The sequence below is a fragment of the Saccopteryx bilineata genome, chromosome 4, assembly GCF_036850765.1.
Source record: "Saccopteryx bilineata isolate mSacBil1 chromosome 4, mSacBil1_pri_phased_curated, whole genome shotgun sequence".
NCBI lineage: Eukaryota > Metazoa > Chordata > Mammalia > Chiroptera > Emballonuridae > Saccopteryx > Saccopteryx bilineata.
In genome coordinates, this window is record NC_089493.1 from 193,504,369 (window position 1) to 193,525,157 (window position 20,789).

At 38.8% G+C, this 20,789-nt stretch overlaps 1 protein-coding gene across 4 annotated transcripts in view; it reads left to right on the forward strand.

Moving 5' to 3' along the window:
- Window positions 1-20,789, forward strand: part of CPEB4 (cytoplasmic polyadenylation element binding protein 4) — a 57,692-nt gene that overhangs the window by 25,821 nt on the left and 11,082 nt on the right. For 2 of the 4 annotated variants that reach the window (XM_066273310.1, XM_066273313.1), the window contains 2 exons: window positions 10,889-10,939; window positions 19,860-19,883. The exons of 1 other annotated variant lie outside the window; for it this stretch is intronic. In XM_066273310.1, the coding sequence (XP_066129407.1) occupies window positions 10,889-10,939; window positions 19,860-19,883 (75 nt within the window). The remainder of the gene's footprint in view (window positions 1-10,888; window positions 10,940-19,859; window positions 19,884-20,789) is intronic. One more of the 4 variants, XM_066273311.1, reaches the window with a different exon arrangement.

A 20,789-nucleotide genomic window follows, 5' to 3' on the forward strand; every position in this document is an offset into this window, starting at 1 on the left:
GAAGTACAAAGAACAAAAAAAATAATAATCTGACTTCTACTGGCTATAAGATTTCAAATAATAAATGTCTGGTGTGGTTAATTAGATATGTTTGAATCAGCCAGTTGGTCTCATCATTGTAAATGATTATAAATTGTTAGCTTATAAACAGACAGACTTTCCCAAATTGTAAGAAAGAAAAGGAGAAGCATTTAGGATTGTGTTCAAAGATGGCTCTGCCATGAGCAGCTATGGTCTCAGGCTGGTCACTTCTCTTCACGGGTTGGTTTCCTCACCTATGAAAGGGTGTGTGGGGGGTGGTGGTGGTATTGAACTTAATCATCTTTAAATTATCATCGGCAATCCATACAGTCTCTCTGGCTTGCTATTCTTAAGAGACAAAATTGAAGATTTTGAAAGTTTAAGGACTGAAATAGTGTATAAATTTCATGTGGGTCTGGGTGTGGCAGTATTTAATATTCAGCAGCTTTTAGAAGGGATCTCAGCAGACATCAAAAGGTAGTTGGCTGAGGGAAGGCTTTGCTTCTCTCCTGCATCTTTCCTTTTTGAGATAAGCCTGAATATATTATGTTTAGGAAGAAGCAGTGGTTAAACTTATCCTCGCGAAATGTTTCTGTTCTTGGTTTGTGGACCACAGGTCTCTTCAGCCATGGGGATTATGTGACGGGCCTGTGAATCCCTTAGGACCAGGCATTTCAGTTCCGTGATAGATACATCCTCTGTGTCTGCATGATTATCTTCCAAAAGCACGTGGATGCTGACGTGATGAGTTAAAATACATTGAAAGGTGCTGCTGAATTCATAGTAACCTTTTGTTATTAAGGTTTGTTCTTGTTGCTTGACTTGTGGTAGTCACTGGAGTGGGGGTTGGAGTCTTCAGTTGTTATGGTAGGGAGTCTCTGAAATATTTCGACCAAAGTGGGTATTAGTAATTGTAAAAGGTGGTGAAACTCGGCTCCAGAGGACTTTTCTCATTGTTCTGCTTTAACCTCCTTCCAGCAGTGAGGAGGAGGAAAAGTAATAATGAGGAGGTCACTTCCCCCAGCCTAGATTATTATCTCCGCCAAGTAGAATTTTGGAACATTGTCTCTGATGTCTGAAGCTATCATTGTGCCTTTGAGGCTCTTTAGGCAACATCTGGCACAATGCAGGAGACGGGTAGCATGTGACGAGAGGGGTGTACCAGGAGTTGGGTAACGTGAGGAGGGGAGCCAGCCTTCATTGAGCCACTTGGTTTGTGGAGCTATCCTACATCTTAGTGCTGCTTGTGTTCCAGTCCCACAAACACATGTCCCATGTGCCAGGTGGTAGATTACAGGACACACTTGGCGCTGTCTCCATTTCTCTTATTTTTGAGGTAGACCTGGATATTCTGTACAGGAAGCAGTTCCAAGTGAAAGGGCACTTGCTTCTGGTTTTTAATCTCTGCCTTTTCTGACAATTATCTCTAACTTAAATCCTTACAGTGAGTTTTGTGATCTCCATTTTACAGTTGAAGTAAATTGAAGCTCAGATACAACAGCTTCTGTAAAGCTGACTGACTAACTGGTAACCGGAGGATCGAGGTAGGAACACACTGCCTCTTACTCCTGGGTCCACAGCCTAGGTATTTATTGTATGGCATCTAAGAGGGAAACAAATACAAGAAACTTAAAACATTTTTGTCTCAGCATGCTTTAGACAGAGAGTAGGCATTAAAGTGTCTGGATTTCTAGTTAGGAGACTGGGTACTGAATTTAAGAGCTGCATTTTATCATAACCTTCTGTAAAAGATTCAGATCTCATGCCTGCTGGGTTCTTAGAGACGGGTGCCTTATTGGGGGTGGAGGTCGGAGCAGAGTCACTGAGGAAACTTTTCCAGGCTGGCTTATTCTTTCCTTGGTTGTGATTCACCAGGTCTGCCATGAGACTTAAGCGGGTGTGCTCTAAAGTGACTCAGAGGTGCTGCCCGCCCCCACCCCCGCCCCCCTTGGTTCCCTTCACTTTGGGACCATATGTAAAGTCCGAAGCGGTGGGAGGCCATCCCCACAACAGAAACACAGGGCCTCTACTCTGTGTTAGGCACTATGTTAGGCTGTTGGCATAGATTAGGGGATAAAAAACAAAGACTCCTGCCTCATGCAGTTTATCCTCCAAATAATCTTTGAACAGCATGTTATTTGCTTTTGAAAGCAACTAAATAAGAGGAAGACTCAGTCCTCAGTGCCTTGAATATCAGCAGGAGAAAATAGGAACTGGGCCTTGTGAGAAATAACTCAAGGTAAACTTAGATCAGGTGTGAAATTCAAGCACTAAGGTTCCATAAAGCCACCAGAATCTGTATGAAACGTGATTAGAGTTGATAATAGGTTTGCATGTAGAAAGCCAACTAGTGACTTTGCACATTGCCTTTTGGGGTTTGGACTCTAGTAACCAGTTTTAAGAGTGGCTTATCTCTCTCTCTAATGTTCTCAATCACTTGCAGAACTTAGCCTCTGGTCCCTAGGTATTTCATAAGTTTGTCTTGATTTTTTATTTGTGCTCATGTCAGTACAGAGAGCCATTTCTCAAAACCATTCCTACCTAGGAGCCACTTACACAATTTTTAATGTTCATTCACTGATTGTTTTAGAACATGTCTCTTGTAACACATGCTGGTTCTAATCAACCTTTTTGCAAGGTGGGAGAATTTTAATTTAACTTTTTTTCTAGATTACTTGAAGCTTTTCTACTACCCTTTGGTCTGTTTCTTCACTTCCCCCAATTATCCTTCAAAACAAAACAAAAAACTGGCTTTGGCTGGTTTAGTTTGGACAAAAAACTATGCCTCATTTTTTTTTTTAAGCTAAAAGAATTGCCATTAATCACTGTATCATAACATCCTCTTAAGGCAAGTTATCTTGTTGCTGTGTCCTCTAAATGTAGCATCTAGAGTCAGAAGTCCTCTGGCAGGGATAAAAATAGCTTTCCTGCTTGCTGGTCTGTTGTTGGGCTTACTGGCAGTAGGAAATCTTTTGAATTCCTTAATTAGGTCAGCCCTTTGCTGGTCTCTCTCTAGACATTCCCTTCTGCCTGAAATTCTGAGATGCTTTTAGGTTTCGCAACTCTGCACCTGTCCTGAGTTAGAGTAAAAACAGTCCTTCTTTTACAGGAAGCCTTCCATGATCTGCAGAAACCCATCCCGTTGACTTTACTTATCTTGCAGATAAATGTTATTTTCTTTTGCCACTATCACAATCTGTGTTTTAACTGTCATATCCCATTGAAAAATTAAATGCGAGCTTTTGGTACAAAAGGAAGATATTCCCAGGTTTCAGTAAGAGGAAAAATTTTAAGTTGAATTTTTGAAGTTTTTATTTCCTAAAATACTTTTGCTGCTTTGCCAATTTGGCTATTATAAAAGTAAGGAGGTAGGACTTTTTAAAATTTTCTCTCCTGCAGGATAGAATTACATTCCTGTTTGTAACCAAGAACATTAGCAAAGTCTCAAATCCCCTACACTGAAAATCCTCCAGATGGCCACTCCCTTCTCCCAGGTTCCAGTTTGGGTCTTCATTGGCTTAAAGCAGGGGTCCCCAAACAACGGCCTGCGGGCTGCATGCGGCCCCCTGAGGCCATTTATCCCCCCCCCCCCCCGACGCTCTTCTGGAAGGGGCACCTCTTTCATTGGTGGTCAGTGAGAGGAGCAGAGTTCCCATTGAAATACTGGTCAGTTTGTTGATTTAAATTTACTTGTTCTTTATTTTAAATATTGTATTTGTTTCCGTTTTGTTTTTTTACTTTAAAATAAGATATGTGCAGTGTGCATAGGGATTTGTTCATAGTTTTTTTTATAGTCTGGCCCTCCAATGGTCTGAGGGACAGTGAACTGGCCCCCTGTGTAAAAAGTTTGGGGACCCCTGGCTTAAAGGATTCTTTCCTGTCTCTTGTGTCTCTCAAGTGGAAACTTGGTTATTTCTGGCTTAATAATTGGGGAGGAAAAAGGAATTAATATCAATTGAGCACCTCCTCTACACTGAGGATTTTTCTGGGCATTCTGTAAAAATTGTCTCATGACTTTCTCACAACAGCTTTGTGAAGTAAATGGAAATGGCCCTGGCTGGTGACCTGGCGTGTGGATGTCCTGGGTTTGATTACCTGTCAGGGCACACAAGAGAAGTGACCATCTGCTTTTCTATCCTCCTCCTCCCCTTCCCCTCCCTCCCTCTCTCTCTCCCTCCCTCCCTCCCTCCCTCCCTCCCTCCCTCCCTCCCTTCTCCTCCTCTAGCCATAGCTCAGTTGGAGCAAGTTGGCCCTGGGCGCTAAGGGTGGCTCCATGGCCTTCCCCTCAGGTGCTAAGAAGAGTTCAGTTGCTGAGCAACAGAACAGTGCCCCAAATGAGCAGAGCATTGCCCCCAGTGGGCTTGCTGGGTGGATCCCAGTCAGGGCCCATGCGGGAGTCTGTTTTTCTGCCTCCCCTCCTCTCACTGACTAAAATTATAAAAGAAAAAGAAGTGAATGGAAACGTCCATGCTTTACTGAGATTCAAAGAAGCTAAGAAATTTGACCCAGGTCACAAGGTGGGATGGGTCTGACCCTCCACCCTGGTCATTGCATGTTCCATTGCAGAAGGACCACCCACTGCTGCTTGGCTTCATTCATTTATTCAGCAACCATTATGGAGCTCCGTTTTCTGCTCTGAGCTCTGGGATGTAAGACCCCAAAACCTGTCCTCAAAGATGTTGTTGCCCTAGGGCCCATGCGGCTCTTTGGCCCCATAAGTATGGCTCTTCTACAAAACACCACATGCAGACGCTACCTTGATAAGGAATATACCTACCTATATAGTTTTAAGTTTAAAAAATTTGGCTCTCAAAAGAAATTTTAATCGTTGTACTGTTGATATTTGGCTCTGTTGACTAATGAATTTGCTGACTATTGTCCTAGGGCCTAGAGAAAGAGAGTTTAAAAATAGGTGATTTAAATACAATGTAATAAGCCTCACAGGTGTTGTGTGCAGCACATGGATTATCTGAACTAGAGTGAGTAGCTTGCAATAGGGAAGACTAACCTTAGGAGGTGAGGCCTAAGAGAGATGCCAGCAGAGCAGAAAGGTCGGGCTTGCGTGGTGGAGATACGAGGTAGAAAGGGAGGGGCACTGTAGACAGGGAGGAATGCAGAAGTCAACACTAATGGGCCAGTAGTTCCAAAGGTCTGAGGTAGCTACTGGGGAAGGGAAATGACAGTGTGGAGAGAGAGGCGAGGCAGTGCAGTATTTTTACATGCCCTGGCTTTTACACTGAAAGTCAGTTCTATTCCATAGCATGGTTTTATTTAGCCTAGCCTAAACTCTGTTTATTAATTTAAATGGCTCTTTTGGCGGGGCAGTGTGGCAGTCGCAGACCTCGAGTCGATGCCAGTCCTAGCCAGTCCCCCCCTGTGATGGTGCATGCTGACGTCTTCACTGGAATTTGGCTGTATCACATATAGGTCAGGAGGGAAAAATAAGATTACAGATTTTGATTTGAGGAGTTATTTTTAGATTAATAGAATAAATTATTAAAAATAGTTATCTTTATATCAGTGGTAGGACATATTGAATACATTTTTGTTAATTCATAGTGGTATGTGTTCTGCATTTGTATAAGCAGAAAGTTGGTATTCAAAAGCTGACTTGATGACACATTTCTTGAGCCTTGCTATGCATTCATTGTCTTGGTCCCCACAGCGCCATCTTGCTGCAAGTCTCTGGCAGAGTTTGGTAAAAATAGATGTGGGAAGGCAGGTGGAGCACTGCCTTTAAAAATTACTGCTGTACGCCTTTGACATATTTAGCATGAACTAAACTAAATCAGCAGGAGCAAGGTAGTAGGAGCATCTCTCATTAGACAGTATCAACAAATACATGTATGTACACCTGTGCGTGTTGTGTGCAGAAATCTTGGATTTGCCTTAGAAATGGGCCTGATCCCGTACTTACCCTTTCCCTATTAGAAATTTCTAATGACGTTCACTGAGGAACATCATTAGATGTTCTTGGAGTATATAAGTTTTTACAATATGAGTCAATTAAAAAATTAACTTAGAATTTAACGCTACTTGTGACTTTCTAGCCCTGCATGGCTATCTATCTGTATTTTAGACAGTCTGGTAGAGCTATCCTGCATTGTCATTCTTTGGCCTACACCATGTCACCACCAATGCTGGCATAACTCTGGAAAAGAGAAGGTCACAGCTAATGGCCCTGGAGAGCATTTGATATTTTTCAGCGTTTCCGTGTTTGAAATCACAGCCTGTATTTTATCATTTCCTCCTGAATCATCAGTAGCAATAATATCTGGGTTACTTTTTAGAAAGTAATACGTACATATACTGATAATGTATTAATTTCCTTCTAGTCTTTTCTCCTTTTGTCTCACTGAGTAGGTTTCTTTAATGTCTTAAAAGAACATGGTAGCACAGACTGTTCTTTTGAGAACCTCCTCCCCCCTCCCCCCAGCAATTCTTAGTCAATCTGGTTGGTAAATATTGGTTCTCTCCCAGCTTACAAATGCCTAGCATAGAATTGCCTAGTTGGAGCGCGGATCTTTTCAAGGCTGTAGAATTCAGTAGTGTGGTTCCCCAGAGTCGCACTGTATCGGTTGCCTTTATTTGGCTGGGTTGAGTCATGTCACCAAATATAGTCTGTGCCTCCTGCATGATGTATGCCAGGCTTCTGCCTCCAAGTGCCCCAGCTGGCCTTCAGAGACTGCTGCTTTCTGTCAGAGCATCCCTTAAGATCAGGACGGCTGATCAGGCAGCATTTCTTTACAATGTAACACAGTCAATACCAGGAGGACTCACAGTTTGAGTTTTCTTTACCAAATAGGTTCACTTGCCTGGACTCCTAATGTCATTCTTCTCCCCCAAGGAATTAAATCCTCAATGTGCCAGAACCTGGGTTACGTTTATAGCTAGGATGAGTTACCGCAAACCAACAAAACAAAAACCAGACACACTGGGTTATATTGATAGTTGGATAGATCAGTTATTTTTATTTTACTTCAATTTATTCATTTGTGAAATGCTGGTGTTCTAAGTTCAGTGGAATAAACTCACTGAATGCTTATCTGGTGCCCAAACAGGAAAGTCAGGTACTAGTTAAAAAGAAAAAAACGTCTAGTTCTTAAAGGGATTATTATGTAAGAGAGATGAGAAAATTAGCCAGTAGCTGAAATAATTACCTAAGGGTGGCCCGTGCAACATAGCTAGAAATAAATTTGGTGAATTGAACTAAAAAAGGGATTTCCTTTTTGGGAATAGTGCCCTGAAAAAGGTGAATCTGAAAGGGGAAAAAGGTCTGAGAACTGTCCCGCCGGAGGAGAGCACTGGCAGTAACCTCGCGGTACAACAGGAAGTGTGGACACGCCAGGGTCGGTCCGCAGCCTCAGCGCAGAGAGGGCGCTGGGCAGGATCGGAGGGCCTACGGGACACGTGTGAAAGGCTGTGGGACACTGCAAATGGGAGCTTTTGGAAGACTCCAGGAAGAAAGTGTCATCTGTGATAGTTGTCATGAATGGATGATTCTAGATATTTTAATTATAGAAAGAATTTATGGAAGGATAAGTAAGGCAGATTAGGGAAGCATTTTAAAAAGTTAAAATAAAAAAGATTTTTTTTTTAAATGTCACTGCTTACATTTTAAAATTGAAGTAGAAAGCATCACTTACTGTTGAACAAAATGCCACAGATGTATTTGCTACTCAGAGGTCAGAATTGACTCCAACCTGGCAGGACTCATGAGGCCAGGTCAAAAATTAAAAACAAGTATCACCTTTCAGAGTTCAACTCTGGACCTGGCCAACGATTCTTCAGTGCCTTATTGTGTTAGCTGAAGACTAGAATGACTGTATTCAGAAGTCTAAAGAGAAGGAAAAATATTAAAGGTCACCTGCCTCGGGAGTGGAGGGGTGGCTCTCCCTGGGCGGCGTGCTGGGAGAATGGAGGATTTGGTGCCCATCAGGCTGAGACATCCCTCTCCCTCTCCTTGAAAGTTACCCAAGAGGTGCGTTTCTGCTGAAGTAGAACTTCTTAAACTGGGCCGGCCTGTTTGGTCATTTGTCTTCAGTCATTGTTAGTCACCCTCCCTTGGCATCAAAGGAGAGGTATTCTAGTTCACAGAAAACAGCCATGATTTCAACTGCAATGTTAGTATTAAAATTATTGGAATATCTGAATATCCTTTTCAAAATAACAAAAACATTTTCTCTTCAGCTAATGCGCTTTCACAAATTTGGTTCTCTACTGACTTACATTGTCTTTTTAAAAAATGTGTTATGGTCAGTACAAATGGTATGTGTGATGACCCGTTAGTTCACTACCGGAGGGTCTGCAGTTAGAGAATGTGTGCTGTGCTCCGTTACAGAAAGTCAGCTGCTGTTACAAGTGAAACAGGACTACTCCCTCCCCAAGTTTTGAACAGTTAAGGGTCATCTTCTTGTTCCAACATCTCAAGTCTGTGCCTTTAAAAAAGCACACCAGTCAGGGCACATTCAGGAACAGATCGTTCTCCCTTCCTCTCACTCTAAAATCAATAAATTAAAAAAAAAATTTTTTTTTAAGAGAAAGCACACTTGTGACAGATCAATCTGGGCTGTAGTTAAAACAGTTCAGATGGGACTCCAGTGTCGTTTGATACTGGGCTATGTGTATATAAGCATTAAATAACAGCCAATTTTAATTTGTACCTCCTTCTCCCTCATCTCCACTCCCTTAATGGGAACAAGCTGAAATTTTAGAGCAATTAACAACTTAATAAGAATAAAAAACAATCTTTGTATTTGATTTTAAATTTCAGGAAAATTACTAAGTTCAGATTCTGTTTCATATTAGAATCCCCAAGTTTTGGTTATGGATGAACTAAAGCTGTTAGCACTAGAGAACAATGTTCTCTTTTCACAGGATGAGTTCATTTCTGTGAATACTATTTCAAAGAAGCAGATTCTGAGAGATTGAAGACTATTTGAAGCTTAACGTTCCTTTCTGAAGTTCTAACTGTATGGCTATTGAATTGATAGGCCCGCATGTTAGCTCTGGTTCCCGTGGTGCTCAGCGGAACCAGGTAGAGTCTTCCTGGCGTCTAGGAAGGCTTGCCCCACCTGCCTCAAGGCACGTGAGAACCTCTGCTCACCCACTTTTTCATAGCCTTGGAGGGTCTACTATGGTTCTGTAGGGTCGGAGTTCAGACTGCTGTTTCCCATGGAACAGTTGTAATTCTGAGTCAATTTTAAATTCTCACACTACTCTCACTGTGTACAATGCTGGGATATGGAAGCTACTTAACAGTCAAGTTCCGCTATTGGATCCATTTCTTAATTGAGCAAGACTTTGTCGAGGGCCCCCCACTATTCATGTGAAGGTGGGTATAGATAGGCATGTGGAATTTGGAGACTTTAAAATGTTGCCATAATGACTATTAGAATTTATAGCATAGGCCTTGGCTAGTTGGCTCAGAGGTAGTGTTGGCCCCAGGTGTGGATGTTCTGGGGGACGATTCTTGGTCAGGGCACACAGGAGAAGCGACCATCTGCTTCTCTACCCCTCCCCCTCCTCCTTTTCTCTCTCTTTCTTCCCCTCTTGCAGCCATGGCTCAATTGGTTCCAGTGCGCTGAGGATGGCTCCATCAAGCCTCTGCCTGAGGTGCTAAAAATAGCTGGGTTGCAAACATGGCCCCAGGTGGGCAGAGCATTGGCCCCAGATGAGGAGTCACGAGGTGGATCCCAATTGGTACACATGTGGGAGTCTATCTCCCCTCCCCTCACTTGGAAAAAATAAAAAAATAAAAATCAATAGCATAGAATTAGGTACATGGTATGTATTCAGGAAGGATTTGTAATCTAGCTGCCTTAACTTACATGTAGAAGGCCTTTTCAAACACAAATATAATTTGTTATAAATGGAGAAACCATTTCCAGTACTGTTTCTCCTTTTTTATTTGTGATTATCAATCTAGAACAGTGGTTCTCAACCTTTCTAATGCTGTGACCCCGCAGTAGGGTTCCTCATGTTGCAGTGACCTCAAACCAAAAAATAATTTTGGTGGCTACTTCATAACTGTAATTTTGCTACAGTTATGGTTCGGAATGTAAATACCTGATATGCATTATGTATTTTCCGATAGCTTTAGGCGACCCCGCTGGGGTCGCAACCCACAGGTTGAGAACCGCTGATCTAGAAGTTGGCACATCCTCCCCCAAATTTAATACCTTTACAAATTCTTTTCTGATGGACATCATGAGTGTCCATTTTAGGTTCAAGATCTAATTTTGAACCACTTAAAAATTCAAGGGAAACTAACTCAGCATCTTTTAGATGCCTGCTGTGCTCTGGGCATTGTGCAATGTGCATTAATATTTTCTGCCATGTGTAAATACAATGATATGTTTTCTCTGCCTTCTGTACTGATTCTGCAAAATATAAACTTAAACCCATTAGCATGTCTGTACATGTAGGCATAAGCCCAGCATTTTTGTTCTAAATCATAGAAAAATATTACCGCTAATTACATACTTATAAAAAGCAACAAAAAAAATTTACATTTGAAAATTTTTTTTTATACTTACGGGCCAAAAAAATGTGAAGGTTGTTATTGTGAATTGGTATTAGAACATAATGGTATAAAGAAAATTACTTTGGATAGAGAGTTAGAAATTAGAATGATTGAATAGTTAAATAGGAGGGATATTTTACTTTCCTACTTTCAAACTTCCCCTTTTTGAATGTTTGTGAACATGCTGATTGATTTTGTTTATTAGCACAACAAAGGTTTATCCCATAACATACCTTTTAAAATACTTTACTTATTAGAATGAGTACTTCAGTTTTGTTATTGAATACACTTAAACTATCAATGAAAAAAATAAATTTAGTAACGGCCTTCTTTTACCTTCAGGTCGTCTAAACTATTCATATCCAGGATCCGATAGCTCTCTGCTTATTAATGGTAAGTGATAATCGATTTACCCTAGTGAAGTTCACATGTTGAAACAAGTTAGTGTAGGTGTGAAAATATAGTAGTTATGCTTCAACAAGTGGAAAAATGGTTTGAGTTTATTCTGTACTGACAACTGAAAGTTGCTATTAATCTAACATATTTTTTAATAATTATTTTTCCTCCAAATTGTAGCAAGAATTTTCTAAACTTTGAGAGCCAACCAATTTCCTGTCTTGAAATTGGTCACAAGGAGAATTACATAATCATACAGAAAGGATGGCTTAATCTAACTTTAGCTTCTGTAGAGTGACCTTTGAAATGTCAACAGAAAAACCATTTCCATGTAGTTGGAAAAATGTTCCTGGGTAATCAGAGATCTGAAACCACAAAAAGCAGCCTAAGACCACAGGGGTTGACATTGCAAAGGACAAGGTCACTCACTGTTTGCTGTCTAATGAAAACAAGAAAAAGGCAGTTTTATAGGCCTTTGCAGTATCTTCTCCCTGCCTGTTCTGAATGTTACCACTGAGCTGTTGAGTCCCATGTTCACAAGCTTAGGCTGCAGCCAATCGAATCTCACAGGGAAGGAGACATCTCCACACAGAAGGAACTTAAGAATCAGAACGTGTCTGTTTGGTAGTACAAAGGTTAAAATAATTGGGTGGAATACAGGGGTCTTGTTTACTTCTTTTCTACTCATTTTCTGTTGAGTGGATTTCCAATCTGTGTGTTCATTTTGCCTTCCATTTGCCAAAACCCATTTTAAGTCCCACCACTTCTAAGAAGTATTCTTGACTCAATAACTTTATTCTCATCGATCCAAAAATTCAAACAAACAAACAAACAAACAAACACCCTTCTACTCCTTGTCTGTGGTATATTATAAATGGGGAATTAAAAATTCCCTTTATGATTGGACCTCTTTTTGGCTAGTGTGTGAAATCAGTGTTCAGTAGGACGCAGGATTGGTGCGCCAGGAAAGGTTAGTTCGGAGATCTGATTTGTGAGGGAGCCTGTGGGCGCATCAGATCCTCTGGAGACGGTGCAGTGTATCAAAACCTTACTTGTTCACCAGACTTTGGTCTTTTCATGTTACCACTGCCAGAAATAAGGCCAAAATATAATATTTCAGCATAAATGTGGAGACTGAAAACGAAACCCGGTGGTGACAGTGGCATCAGGATAAGGGGATAATATAAGGGTTGCCTTTGTACCTCTTCCTGTGGGACAAGTTCCAGTCAGGTCTGTGTGATGGAAATTGCAGGGAACCAAGGTTTGAGATACTTCTGTGTGGTCTTAGACACAGGGATCAATTCTTCTTTGTCCCAATTTCCTCATGAAGGCACTAAATTAGATCAGTTGCCCCGGGGTCCATCTTTGTTGAGGTAAGAAAAATCAACACTCTAGTAGGTTTTCCTTAAAGCTAAATTCACTTAATTAAAAAAAAAAATCTATTATGAGGTTGTTTTTCTTCCTTCACCCCCATAAATATTTTATGAATAGATCACTTTTTAATGACCCTTACTTAGCAAAGACTAAAATAAGTCTAAATATTTTCCCCCAAATATTTATGATTTGAAATTTTACTGGTCTGTAGACTCTAGAAGGGGGCTTAGATGTTTTTTTTTTTACCACTGCATACATGGAAATTGTATTTATTATAAAGGTATGTTGGCTGAGGTTCTCTCATTGCCTAAACTTGAAAGACAGGAATATAAAGAACAAAGCAATGTCAAAGGTTCTTGCTGACTGCTCCAGCTAGACCCCAGAGTGTGAGGTTAGTGACTGTGGTCTCAGATCTGGTGTTCTTGGTCTAGGGCTTCAGAATTTGATTTTGTTAGATTCAATGAAATGTTAGTTCCTAATAACCAACGAACTTGGACCAGATACCAATGTATGCATTTATAATGGAGAATAAAACTTCTAGGTAGACCAAATGTTGGAGTTAACTGATAGACTTATCTTTCTTCAGTAGCAAAGTAGATTATAATGGAAGATTGACAAAAAATTATGAAATTATAATAAATTGGGAGTGGAAGGATGTTGACAGTTTCTTAGTCACCTTGATTTAAGCAAAGGCATAGCCCATTCGCATCAGTCAAATTTATGAAACATTTTATAGTGGATTGCTTCTGTAGATAAATTGATCTTGTTCATGTATTGATTCTTGGGAGCTTTGTTCTCATTTTAGTCAGGTTTTGGTAGTACCTATATTACAAATCTGGTGTAATATATTGTGCTTAATGAAGGTAAACTCAAAAATCATAAGTACTACTCAACTCATAAGATTGGGCTAAAGAGTAAATGCATGTAAATCATTTAGCATAGCACCTGGCACATAGTAAAATTAAAATAGTGTCATTTTTTGATTAGGAATATTAGTGCTAAAGACTTACAAGGGGAAAAATACAATACAAGGGATTAAGAAGACTAAACATTGTCTGTAGCTGACATGATTCCTTTATCTACCATTAAAGTAGGTAACCTAAAACTGTCTTCCCTCTTAAAAGCAGTCCCTTTGCATCTTAATTCATTTTCAGTTTAAAATTGAAAATAAAAGCCTAATACATTGTATCACTTTATGTTCATAATTTAATTTAAAGACTTTAAGGTACTATGAGGAGCTCCCTGCCCACCATAAATAGTCTATTCAGGACTTAAAAAACTTTCAATAGGTGGTTATAAGTAGCTACTCTAGTTTGTTTCAGCTGTGCCTCTTAGAGCTTTTTCTTCAAGCCTCTTTTGAGTTGAAAGCCATTTCTTGTTTTGTTTGGATAAAATGGATGAAGAGCTGTTTATTCTCTCTCCCGCATGAATATTTGAAATGCAACTATGATAATTGTAGAACTTCTTTGGAAATTTTCAAGCAATCTCAAAGCAACGTGGGGTTTACATCCTAAGTAAATAAAGAGAGAAAAGATTCAGGGTAGTCTGCCAGCTTCAATTTATATTACAGTGGTGTTGGAATTTGCATGTACATAGGTAAAAAGGGCTTGCTCCCCCAAGGGGTCAAATTACTGTTGTTGGGGTTGGCCCTTCTCAGTCATCAGTTTTCTACTATGCACGGACCTTCATATACTACTCATGTCTTTTAAAGACATTGCCAACAAGTAGTAATTGATAACTATGCCAAGAATGCTGTAGTGCACGTTCTAGTCACGTGTTCAATTTATTACTGGGTTATTAGTTGTAGAGATGTTTTTGAGGGGGAGACCTTGGCTTCTAAATGTGTGTATATATATATATAAAACAAGCTTCCTAGCTACTTTTGGGGTACAGGCTGTCATAGCAAGTACCACAGACTTGGGTGCCCTAAACAGAAATGTATTTTCAGCTCTAGAGCCTGAAGTCTGAGTTGATTTCTTCTGAAATCAGCTGGTTTGTGGATTCTGTGTGTTTACAGAATTTCCCTCTGTGAATGGCTGTCCTAATCTTCTCTTATAAAGATACCAGTCATTGGATCAGGGCCCCCAACCCATTGACCTTATTTACTCTGAATTATCTCTATAAAGACCCTTTCTCCAAATACAGTCACATTCAGAGGAAAGGGGTTAGAATTTAGGCTTAAGGAATTTTGAGGAGAAATCATTCATCCTATAACAGGTGCCTTTTCTTATGTAATAGGAAAAGATTTCCTAAATCTAATGTAATAGAAACAAAGTTAGAACATCCATTTTATATAAGCAGCCTGAGCCTGACCCAGGCGGTGGTGCAGTGGATAGAGTGTTGGACTGGGAAACGGAGGACCCAGGTTCGAGACCCCGAGGTCGCCGTCTTGAGCGCTGGCTCATCAGGTTTGAGCAAGGCTTACCAGCTTGAGCCCAGGGTCGCTGGCTTGAGCAAGGGGTCACTCAGTCTGCTGTAGTCCCCCGGGTCAAGGCACATATGAGAAAGCAATCAATGAACAACTAAGGAACTGCAACAAAGAATTGGTGTTTCTCATCTCTCTCCCTTCCTGTCTGTCTGTCCCTATCTGTCCCTCTCTGTGACTCTCTCTGTCTCTGCCACAAAAATAGAAAAAGCAGCCTGAGCCCTGGCCAGGTGGTTCAGTTGGTTAGAGCGTCATCCCAGTACACCAAGGTTGCAGGTTCAATCATCGGTCAGGACACATGCAAGAATCAACCTATGAATGTGTAAATAAGTGAAACAACGAATCAAATAAAAAGGCAATCCTAAAATTTACTCCATGTCTCAGCTGAGTCAGAAAGGAGACAGATTAGAACATTAATTTGCTTTGCCCAGCTTGAAGCTTTATTTTGACTAAGAAAACTGCCATGCAGCCACCGCCACCTCTGTCAAGTGCTTCTGCCTTGTCCTTCTTCCTCCAACCTTCCATCCCTGCTTTAGCCCTCAGGATTAGCCCCTTCAAAAATGAAACTTGCCAAAAGAAAAGAAAGAAACTTACGACAGGGAAAGTTATATAACAACAGCAAAATATATTTGGTTTTACCAGGCTCACATACATATTTCCTTTCCTCTGTGGATGTCATTTACTTAGGAGACTCAACTAAAATGTTTGCTTGTCTCAGAGGAGATTAATAAGAGATTTTTTTCAAGTTCATAGAGAATACCATCTCTTACAGTTCTATGGAACGAAAGGAGAGGGAGATTGTTCAGTTAAGGGTTGGAACAGAAGGGAGAAATTTATGGAAAGGGAGGTTGTAATTTACCCAGGAGAAATGTAGATTATAGTCACTTAAAATGTATATAAAATGGTTCTAGTTGCTACAATAAGGAGCATGCTGAAAGATCCCTTCGTGAATAAGATAATATGAAAACATATTGTAAATTCTAATAGTGCTTTATAATTGTTAGTCTTAGAAGAGTAATGAACCTAAGAAAAAAAAAAATATATATATATATATATATGAGAGTTTACCTTTGAGGAATGGAGATATCATTTACTGAGCATCTGACTAAACCATCATATAAGTATATATATACACGATATTGTTTACTCTCTCATTAGCTCTCCATTTCTATAAATGAGAAACGATTACGAATATGCAGAAACTAGAGTTAAAGTCTCTGCCCTTCTCTAACATAGCATTTTACAAATAGTAGTCTCACATCTATTATATCTTACCAAGATTCTGTGAATATTGTACCAACAAGCTAGTATGACCGAAAGTCAATGTGACATAGGAAATTTGAACTATTAAGCATAAATCCAAAATAATTTTGTGACAGTGAGTCCATTAAATTAGGGGTTGATGTATAAATCATTTAAAATGATGCTTTGCATCCTTGTTGAATTCTGTGCCCTAATCTTTGTGATAATTGTCTGCATTTTGGTTCTACCATCTTTATTCTTTTGTTAACATACTAACTTCTGTTAGCTCCCAGCCTTTAATTTACATCTTTGTAACTGATTTTCTAATTTGACTAATTCCCCACATGCTTTTTTTTAGTCCTACTGGAAAAATCAGTTATTTGATAGTGTCTTTTCATCTGAGCCCTTTCCCTTGTTTTTCCAGATAGCACTGCTGTCTACCTTCTCAGCATGGGGTCAAGAGGTTGAGGGGGAGCCCCTGAGGCCAGAGCAATATGTGCAGGACCACCTTCCATTGCCCCTCACACCCAGGACTAGTGCACCCACGTGACCTAGAGTCCTCTCTTTACAGACTTGACTAGGTCTCCTCATGTAAGAAAGAATGCTTTCCTCAAATTTATCATTAGTTTTTAATCTAAGTACCAAGTAGAAAACCAAAATGGGTTCATAAATAGAGTAATAAAGTGTACACACAATAATAATAAATTGAAACAGTACACAAAGGAATAAAATAAGTGAAAATCCTTCTAGCTTTCCCCATCCCAGTTTCTCTCCCCAAAGACTGTGTAGGTATTTTTAGAAAAAAGGTTTATGCATATTTCCACATCTATTTTTATTTTTGAATTTACACAATAAGAATATACAGTATACACTTAAGTACCTCATGCAAATTATATCTTCGCTTTAGTATCTGCATGCAGATACGGGTCATATTTTCTTACTGGCCACTATTACATATCGCTTCTTGTGAACGTATCACTACTGTAGATACTTTGCTTTTTTGACTATAACAAATGAGAAAAAATATATTTTATTAGTTTTTAGCATTTACTATTTTAAGAGATATTTTCATTTTTATAATGAATTATATATAGTATATATTTACATATTGTATATTTGTATATAATGAAATATATATGTAATATATTGAAAAAGACCTAAGTCTCTGACCCTTCTTTGTAAGTATAGCATCCCAAATTAGTGGGATATTTTACTAGAGGGAATTGAATGATGGATACAGGGCGTTTATAAACAAACCTGCGAAGACATTTTGGAAATATTTATTAAAAGATCTAATAACACGCATCCAGAGTTATAAAAACTTACAGCCATATTTCTTCCAGCCCATTTAGAACATTTTTGAATCATGTTAGTACTAAACATTAAATTTTTGAGTACTTTATAAATCGAAACTAAGAAATAAAAAGGAAAGGAGATAACCATATAAATAGTATTCATTTTAAACCTGATGGGGACTAGAGGATTTTATTCAATAACAGCATGCATTTTTGAAATCTTTTAACAGTATACTCTGGTATTTAAAGGAAAATTCTGAGCTGTTTTATTTCAGCTTACTTAACTGGATATTTTCCAAATGTAGATTTCTTTAAATATAAATTTTTTTTTTTACTTGCAACTTCTCTGGATGTTTAAAAAACATCAAATTTATGCAACTCTGATAATCGAGATTGGAAATCTGTCTGACAAGACAGATGTCTCAGGAAAGTGGCGAGGATTTGTGTTATAAGTATTTCATCATAATGTAGTTGTGCTGAGTATAATCTGAAATTGGTGAGGAAAAGGCACTTAGATCTTTCATCCATTGAGCATTCTGTTACTACCTGGGTTCTGGTTACATATATGTGTTCACAATATAGAAATTTTACTGAACTATGTACTTGCAATTTGTGTACTTTCCCACATATGTCATGTGTCAAAGTCTGCATTAAAAATAGTATATAGTGTTCACAGCATTATAAGTGTAAATAAAACATTTAAACATTCTCATTGTGCTCTAGATTGTCATTGTGTTTTGTTTTGGGTTTTTTGGTACTTGTTTATGTTAATTTCCCTATTTGAATGGGCAGTCTGTGTAACAGCATGTATACCTACAACCAGTTTTCCCTTAATGTGGGAAGATGTTTCTAGTGTTTAGAATTTATTATCAGAATTCAGCCATGAATTCTTTTATATTAACTAGCTTAATTTTGTGGTACAAAATCAAAGTTTGAAGGTACACATTTGAAAACTGAGTATTAATTTCATTTTTGGTTTGTAGCCTTTGTTGTACCTGAAACTATATTTATTTTTTAAATAATGGAAGCTGTGAGGTTTTTGTGTTTTGTAACATTTAAAAGCCTACTCTTTTCAAGTGTTTTCTCAGAAATCCAGGCAATAGCAGTCAACTTTTTAAGATCGACAGAACCAGAACTTTCAAATTATTTGTTTCCCCAAACTGCCATGTCTTTGGAGCAGTTAGTTTTATGAATAGAATATTTTTAAACAAGCGTCTGCTTTTGTGGTGTCTTTGTCTTCCTAACCTCTGTCAGGGTGACTAAAAAAAAGAATACCTTTCCCTTCTCCAAACTTCAGACCTAGTAAAGGAAAACCTATCAGCTGAGGGAGATTCTATGTTGTTTTACTCCATTTGCTCAGGTACTTTGGTGAAATGCGGTGTTACCTAGTAATGGGAGAAATGTATTTCGGTACAAGACATGACTCCAGTGGGGAAACATGCACACAGCACCTCTGAGTCTCACCTAACTCTTGTATAACTGAGTTGTACTATCTCTGCTTCCTCCTCTTCAAACCTAATCTCCAGCCCAGACCCCACTTGTTCCATATGCTTTTCTGTTCGGAGACCTTTCCCTTACATTACAGCACCCCTATCTGTAGCATTGCCACCTGCAATGCCCCTTCTCTGTTTTTCTTCTAAGATCCATCTCAAATGCCACATACCTCTATCTCTGACCTGTTAGTCAAAAACCAGCTATTCCTCCTCCTGTGTTCTGTTGCACCTATCACAAAACTATTATAGTATAGGCATGCTTTATGTCATTATTATGTGTCCATGGAGTCAGGGCTGGGTGTATCCATCCACAGTGCCTAGCAAGATGAGCATTCAAGAAACGTTTGTTGAATAGAATTGAAGCATTGGACAGGCTGGACTTAGAAATACCAGTTTGTTCAGGGAACATATTTTCTTAAAAGTGTTCTGATTTAAATTTATGCGGTCATTTCCTGAGTATTCAGAGAAATACATGTAATTATATAAATATATTTATATACTTCTCTTCTTGGCTGCAACCTACTTGGCGATAAAATGCCAAACCTTTTACTTTTCAATATTTGGGATATGGTGGAAGATTCGATTAGGGTCAAGAAACCTTTGACCAAAAGGAAATTTATAAATTACCTAAAGATTGTATTTGTTGTGCTATTATTAGGGATTGATTAATTTGGGAGATAGTGTAAAGTTGCTGTTTATCCTGAAGTGGTGAAAAGTCAAGAATTAAATATTGTAATATTTACTTAATTGTTATTTAGCAGGAAATTCTGAGAGCATAAGAGATTAATGGTGGTTGGTTTAGCTCACGTGGCATACTCCTTTAGTTTCATACTAGTTTGGCCCTTGAGTGACAGTTACAGGAGAAAACTTCTCTTAAAACAAGTAAGTGTCCTACAAGAACTTAAAAAAAGAAAGTCTTAAGTTGACCTCTCACCATCCACATTCTTTGTTTTTGAAACAAAATTATATATAGCCAAATTTTTTAAATTTCAAAAGCTAGTAGATGAAATCACAATTGATTCTTCTGACAATGTTTGAAAGGTTGTTTTTTGTTTTTGTTTTTGTTTTTTTTCTCATTTGACATGCAGCAAGGACATATGGGCGAAGGAGAGGTAACATTATTGTTTCTAACTCTTGAATGTATAGTTGTATTTGGAGAGGACCCACGTTTGTTCAATTTCTGCCCCTCATGGGGAGGGTGGGGGGCATGGAACATACATTTGATTCATACATACTTGATATATTGTAGTTATTGTTATAGGCATTCTAATTTCAAGGAGTAAGAATGGTGGGATTTGGATCTCAAAATAACTTCCCTATATTATATGAGAAACTCAGCTTATTTAGATCTGAAGATTTGTCTCCTTTTTTTCTTTCTGAACGGAATTTTGTAGGAGAAAAAAAATTAAAACTCTTTAAAAAGGAAAATACTGCCCAAATCATCTCAAAATGCCTGATTATTAGAAGTTCAATTATACTTGTCTCTTTTTTTTTTTTTTTTTTGATAAGTCACTATATGTTTGGTTTTAAATGAGATTAGCTAAATAAATGGCTAATACTATATATTTCAATCATGGGGGAAAGCTCTAGAAACTTTAGAGAATTTTAAAGGGTCATTTCCTAGAGGTGCCTGAATAAACCTTATATTTTCTGTCTGTAATAGTTTGCCTTTTTACAAGACAGTTTTAAATAGCCCAGCTTCAAAATATGATTTTTGAAGATCATTCAAGAAATGGCCTCCAATTTTATAGTTATTTTTTAAAATCTTCATTCTATAACTCTTTTGAGTTGTAGTTTTACAGGATAAATTCACAACACATACTATTGTTATTTGTGTTTCAATGTGCCAACAGAAGGAAACTGGACTGTTTCCATAAAGGAAGAGCTTGTAGGACGCGTTTCTGCCCGACCCGTTAGCGCATTCCCCGTGCAGTGCCTACAAGTGAACTGGCAGCCCGAGCAGCGGCCAGTGCTGAGAGATTCTGCAGTTCTTTGTAGCTCTGTGTTTGCTTATGATT